Source organism: Petromyzon marinus, chromosome 84 (assembly GCF_048934315.1).
Source record: "Petromyzon marinus isolate PM22_M1 ecotype Great Lakes invasive population chromosome 84, UKy_Petmar_22M1.pri1.0, whole genome shotgun sequence".
Classification (NCBI taxonomy): Eukaryota; Metazoa; Chordata; class Hyperoartia; order Petromyzontiformes; family Petromyzontidae; genus Petromyzon; species Petromyzon marinus.
The window spans coordinates 1,286,591-1,294,090 of NC_133749.1; the positions used below are offsets into that span (position 1 = coordinate 1,286,591).

Genomic DNA, 7,500 nt, shown 5'->3' on the forward strand with positions numbered 1-7,500 from the left:
ATCACCCACTCGGAGATCCACAAGATGGAGTTGCAGAACCTTCCTGGCTACAGCAGCGCCCTGGACATCAAGGTGTGTGTGGTGTGGGTGGTGTGTGGTGGGTGGTGGGTGGTGTGGGTGGTGTGTGGTGGGTGGGGTGGGTGGGGTGGGTGTTTGGGTGGGTGGGAGCTGGACCAGTTCCCACTAAATCACACAAATTACCCACCCACTCACCCAACCACCCACTAAATCACCCACTCACCCACCCACTCACCCAACCACCCACTAAATCACCCACTCATCCACCCACTAAATTACACACCCACTAAATCACCCACTCACCCACCCACTCACCCAACCACCCACTAAATCACCCACTCATCCACCCACTAAATTACACACCCACTAAATCACCCACTCACCCACCCACTCACTCATCCACCCACTCACCCACCCACTCACCCAACCACCCACTAAATCACCCACTCACCCACCCACTAAATTACACACCCACTAAATCACCCACTCATCCACCCACTCACCCAACCACCCACTAAATCACCCACTCATCCACCCACTAAATTACACACCCACTAAATCACCCACTCACCCACCCACTCACCCAACCACCCACTAAATCACCCACTCATCCACCCACTAAATTACACACCCACTAAATCACCCACTCACCCACCCACTCACCCAACCACCCACTAAATCACCCACTCACCCACCCACTAAATTACACACCCACTAAATCACCCACTCACCCACCCACTCACCCAACCACCCACTAAATCACCCACTCATCCACCCACTAAATTACACACCCACTAAATCACCCACTCACCCACCCACTCACTCACCCACCCACTAAATCACCCACCCACTAAATTACACACCCACTAAATCACCCACTCACCCACCCACTCACCCAACCCCCCACTAAATCACCCACTCACCCACCCACTAAATCACCCACTCACCCACCCACTAAATCACCCACTCACCCAACCACCCACTAAATCACCCACTCGGAGATCCACAAGATGGAGTTGCAGAACCTTCCTCGCTACAGCAGCGCCCTGGACATCAAGGTGTGGGTGGTGTGGGTGGTGGGTGGTGTGTTGGTGGTGTGGGTGGTGTGGGTGGGGTGTGGTGGGTGGGGTGGGTGGGGTGTGGTGGGTGGGGTGGGTGGCTGGTGTCTGGCTGGGTGAATGGGTGCGTGGTTGGGTGGGTGGGAGCTGGACCAGTTCCCACTAAATCACACAAATTACCCACCCACTCACCCAACCACCCACTAAATCACCCACTCACCCGCCCACTAAATTACACACCCACTAAATCACCCACTCACCCACCCACTCACCCAACCACCCACTAAATCACCCACTCATCCACCCACTAAATTACACACCCACTAAATCACCCACTCACCCACCCACTCACTCATCCACCCACTCACCCACCCACTCACCCAACCACCCACTAAATCACCCACTCACCCACCCACTAAATTACACACCCACTAAATCACCCACTCACCCACCCACTCACCCAACCACCCACTAAATCACCCACTCATCCACCCACTAAATTACACACCCACTAAATCACCCACTCACCCACCCACTCACCCAACCACCCACTAAATCACCCACCCACCCACTAAATCACCCACTCACCCACCCACTCACCCACCCACTAAATCACCCACTCACCCACCCACTAAATCACCCACTCACCCAACCACCCACTAAATCACCCACTCGGAGATCCACAAGATGGAGTTGCAGAACCTTCCTCGCTACAGCAGCGCCCTGGACATCAAGGTGTGGGTGGTGGGTGGTGGGTGGTGTGTTGGTGGTGTGGGTGGTGTGGGTGGTGTGTGGTGGGTGGGGTGGGGTGGGTGGCTGGTGTCTGGCTGGGTGAATGGGTGGGTGGATGCCTTGGGTGCGTGGTTGGGTGGGTGGGAGCTGGACCAGTTCCCACTAAATCACACAAATCACCCACCCACTAAGTCACCCACTCACCCACCCACTCACCCAACCACCCACTAAATCACCAATTCACCCACCCACTAAATTACCCACCCACTAAATCACCCACCCACTAAATCACCCACTCACCCACCCACTAAATCACCCACTCACCCACCCACTAAATCACCCATTCACCCACCCACTAAATTGCCCATCCACTAAATCACCCACTCAACCACCCACTAAATCACTCACCCACTCACTCACCCACCCACCCACTCACCCACTCACCCACCCACTCACTCACCCACGCACCAGCCCACTCACCCACTCACTCACCCACCCACCCACCCATTCACCCACCCACCCACCCACTCACCCACCCTCTCACCCACCCACCCACTCACTCACTCACCCACTCACTCACACTCACTCACTCACCCTCTCACCCACTCACCCACCCTCTCACCCACCCACTCACCCACTCACCCACCCACCCACCAACCCACCAACCCACTCACCCACCCACCCACTCACCCACCCACTCACCCACTCACCCACCCACTCACCCATTCACCCACTCACCCACTCACCCACCCACTCACCCACCCTCTCACCCACCCACCCACCCACCCACTCACCCACCCTCTCACCCACTCACCCACTCACCCACCCACTCACTCACCCACTCACCCACTCACCCACCCTCTCACCCACCCGCCCACTCACCCACCCACCCACTCACTCACCCACTCACTCACCCACCCGCCCACCCACTCACCCACCCACTCACCCACTCACCCACTCACCCACCCTCTCACCCAACTACCCACTCACCCTCTCACCTGCCCACCCACTCACCCACCCACTCACTCACTCACTCACTCACCCACTCACTCACTCACCCACTCACTCACCCTCTCAGCCACCCACCCACTCACCCACTCACCCACTCACCCACCCACCCACTCACTCACCCGCCCACCCACCCACCCACCCACCCACTCACTCACCCACCCACCAACCCACCAACCCACTCACCCACCCACCCACTCACTCACTCACCCACCCACCAACCCACCAACCCACTCACCCACCCACCCACTCACTCACCCACTCACCCACTCACTCACTCACCCACCCACCCTCTCACCCACTCACCCGCCCACTCACCCACCCACCCACTCACTCACCCACCCACTCACCCATTCACCCACTCACCCACTCACCCACCCACTCACCCACCCTCTCACCCACCCACCCACCCACTCACCCACCCTCTCACCCACTCACCCACTCACCCACCCATTCACTCACCCACTCACCCACCCTCTCACCCACCCGCCCACTCACCCACCCACCCACTCACCCACTCACTCACCCACCCGCCCACCCACTCACCCACCCACTCACCCACTCACTCACCCTCTCACCCGCCCACCCACTCACCCACCCACTCACCCACTCACCCACTCACTCACCCACCCACTCACCCACCCACTCACCCTCTCACCCACTCACCCACTCACTCACTCACCCACTCACCCACCCACTCACCCATTCACCCACTCACCCACTCACCCACCCACTCACCCACCCACTCACCCTCTCACCCACTCACCCACTCACCCACCCACTCACTCACTCACCCACCCACCCACTCACTCACCCACTCACCCACTCACTCACTCACCCACCCACTCACTCACTCACCCACCCACCCACTCACTCACCCACTCACCCACTCACCCACTCACTCACCCTCTCACCCGCCCACTCACCCACCCACTCATTCACCCACTCACCCACTCACCCACCCACTCACTCACCCACTCACCCACTCACTCACTCACCCACCCACCCTCTCACCCACTCACCCGCCCACTCACCCACCCACCCACTCACCCACTCACTCACCCACCCACTCACCCATTCACCCACTCACCCACTCACCCACCCACTCACCCACCCTCTCACCCACCCACCCACCCACTCACCCACCCTCTCACCCACTCACCCACTCACCCACCCACTCACTCACCCACTCACCCACCCTCTCACCCACCCGCCCACTCACCCACCCACCCACTCACCCACTCACTCACCCACCCGCCCACCCACTCACCCACCCACTCACCCACTCACCCACCCTCTCACCCAACTACCCACTCACCCTCTCACCCGCCCACCCACTCACCCACCCACTCACCCACTCACCCACTCACTCACCCACCCACTCACCCACCCACTCACCCTCTCACCCACTCACCCACTCACTCACTCACTCACCCACTCACCCACCCACTCACCCATTCACCCACTCACCCACTCACCCACCCACTCACCCACCCACTCACCCTCTCACCCACTCACCCACCCACTCACTCACTCACCCACCCACCCACTCACTCACCCACCCTCTCACCCACTCACCCACTCACTCACTCACCCACTCACCCACCCACTCACCCATTCACCCACTCACCCACCCGCCCACTCACTCACCCGCCCACCCACCCACTCACTCACCCACCCACCCACCCACTCACCCACCCTCTCACCCACTCACCCACTCACCCACCCACCCACCAACCCACCCACCCACTCACTCACTCACTCACCCTCTCACCTGCCCACTCACCCACCCACTCATTCACTCACCCACCCACCCACCCACCCACCAACCCACCAACCCACTCACCCACCCACCCACCAACCCACCAACCCACCCACCCACTCACTCACTCACCCACCCTCTCACCCAACTACCCACTCACCCACCCACTCACCCACCCTCTCACCCACTCACTCACCCACTCACCCACTCACTCACTCACCCACCCACCCACCAACCCACCAACCCACCCACCCACTCACTCACTCACCCACCCTCTCACCCAACTACCCACTCACCCACCCACTCACCCACCCTCTCACCCACTCACTCACTCACCCACCCTCTCACCCACCCACCCACCAACCCACCAACCCACTCACCAACCCACCCACTCACCCACCCACCCTCTCACCCACCCACCCGCCCGCCCACCCACCCACAGAAGCTGCTGGCACGTCACGGGGTGCGTGCCCACAAGGTGAAGGCACTGGGCCGTGCCACCCACGCCTTTGTGACGTTCGCCAGCGGCGGTGAGAGAGACGAAGCCATCAGGGCACTCAACACCATCACGTGGAAGGGGCGGACACTCACAGCCAAGGTACGTGGAGACTCACCACTCACACTCACCACTCACCCACTCACTCACCCACTCACTCACCCACTCACCCACTCACTCACTCACTCACCCACTCACTCACACGGTGGTGAGAGAGACGAAGCCATCAGGGCACTCAACACCATCACGTGGAAGGGGCGGACACTCACAGCCAAGGTACGTGGAGACTCACCACACACACTCACTCACTCACCCACTCACCCACTCACTCACCACTCACTCACTCTCTCACTCACCCACTCACTCACCACTCACCCACTCACTCACCACTCACTCACACGGTGGTGAGAGAGACGAAGCCATCAGGGCACTCAACACCATCACGTGGAAGGGGCGGACACTCACAGCCAAGGTACGTGGAGACTCACCACTCACCACACACCACTCACACTCACCACTCACTCACCACTCACCCACTCACTCACTCACTCACCCACTCACCACTCACACTCACCACTCACACTCACCACTCACTCACACGGTGGTGAGAGAGACGAAGCCATCAGGGCACTCAACACCATCACGTGGAAGGGGCGGACACTCACAGCCAAGGCACGTGGAGACTCACCACTCGCTCACCACACACACTCACCACTCACTCACCCACTCACCCACTCACTCACCCACCCACCCAACCACTCACCCACTCACTCACGCGGTGGTGAGAGAGACGAAGCCATCAGGGCACTCAACACCATCACGTGGAAGGGGCGGACACTCACAGCCAAGGTACGTGGAGACTCACCACTCACACTCACCCACTCACTCACTCACTCACCCACTCACCCACCCACTCACTCACTCACCCACTCACTCACTCACCCACTCACTCACTCAATCACTCACCCACTCACCCACTCACTCACTCACTCACCCACTCACCACTCACACTCACCACTCACACTCACCACTCACTCACACGGTGGTGAGAGAGACGAAGCCATCAGGGCACTCAACACCATCACGTGGAAGGGGCGGACACTCACAGCCAAGGCACGTGGAGACTCACCACACACACTCACTCACTCACCCACTCACCCACTCACTCACCACTCACTCACTCTCTCACCCACTCACTCACTCACCCACTCACCACTCACTCACCACTCACTCACGCGGTGGTGAGAGAGACGAAGCCATCAGGGCACTCAACACCATCACGTGGAAGGGGCGGACACTCACAGCCAAGGTACGTGGAGACTCACCACTCACACTCACCACTCACACTCACTCAACACACACACTCACTCACTCACCCACTCACTCACCCACTCACTCACCCACTCACTCACTCACTCACCCACTCACTCACTCACCCACTCACTCACTCACTCACCCACTCACTCACCCACTCAATCACTCACTCACCCACTCACTCACCCACTCACTCACTCACCCACTCACTCACTCACTCACCCACTCACTCACTCACTCACCCACTCACTCACTCACTCACTGAGCCACCCACTCACCCACTCACTCACCCACTCACTCACTCACTCACCCACTCACTCACTCACTCACCCACTCACTCACCCACTCACCCACTCACCACTCACTCACCACTCACTCACCACTCACACTCACTACTCACTCACCACACACTCACCCACTCACCCACTCACTCACTCACCCACTCACAGACTCACCACACACTCACCACACACACTCAACACTCACCACTCACACTCACCACTCACTCACCACTCACACTCACCACTCACTCACGACTCACACTCACCACTCACTCACCACTCACTCACCACTCACCACTCACTCACCACTCACTCACCACTCACTCACCGCACACTCACCACTCACCACACACACACTGACCACACACACACTCACCACACACTCACCACACACTCACCACTCACAGACTCACCACTCACTCACCACACAGACTCACCACTCACACAGACTCACCACACACAGACTCACCACTCACTCACCACTCACTCACCACTCACTCACCACTCACTCACCACTCACTCACCACACACTCACCACACACTTACCACACACTCACCACTTACTCACCGCACACTCACCACTCACACACTCACCACACACTTACTCACCACAGACTCACCACACACCACACACTCACCACTCACTCACCACACACTCACCACTCACACACTCACCACAGACTCACCACTCACTCACCACTCACTCACTCACCACACACTCACCACTCACAGACTCACCACTCACAGACTCACCACTCATAGACTCACCACACACAGACTTAACACACACTGACTCACCACACACTCACCACACAAACTCACCACTCACAG

The 7,500-nt window shown here is 59.1% G+C and overlaps 1 protein-coding gene across 3 annotated transcripts in view; it reads left to right on the forward strand.

Moving 5' to 3' along the window:
* The window catches only part of LOC142907853 (uncharacterized), a 73,375-nt gene extending 67,798 nt beyond the window's left edge, over window positions 1-5,577 (forward strand). For 2 of the 3 annotated variants that reach the window (XM_076057707.1, XM_076057708.1), the window contains exon 3: window positions 5,021-5,577. In XM_076057707.1, the coding sequence (XP_075913822.1) occupies window positions 5,021-5,482 (462 nt within the window). In that variant the 3' untranslated portion in view covers window positions 5,483-5,577. Of the gene's footprint in view, window positions 1-1,177; window positions 1,812-5,020 lie in introns of those variants that run through there. The other variant, XR_012931293.1, reaches the window with a different exon arrangement.
* The last annotated feature ends 1,923 nt before the right edge of the window (window positions 5,578-7,500 follow it).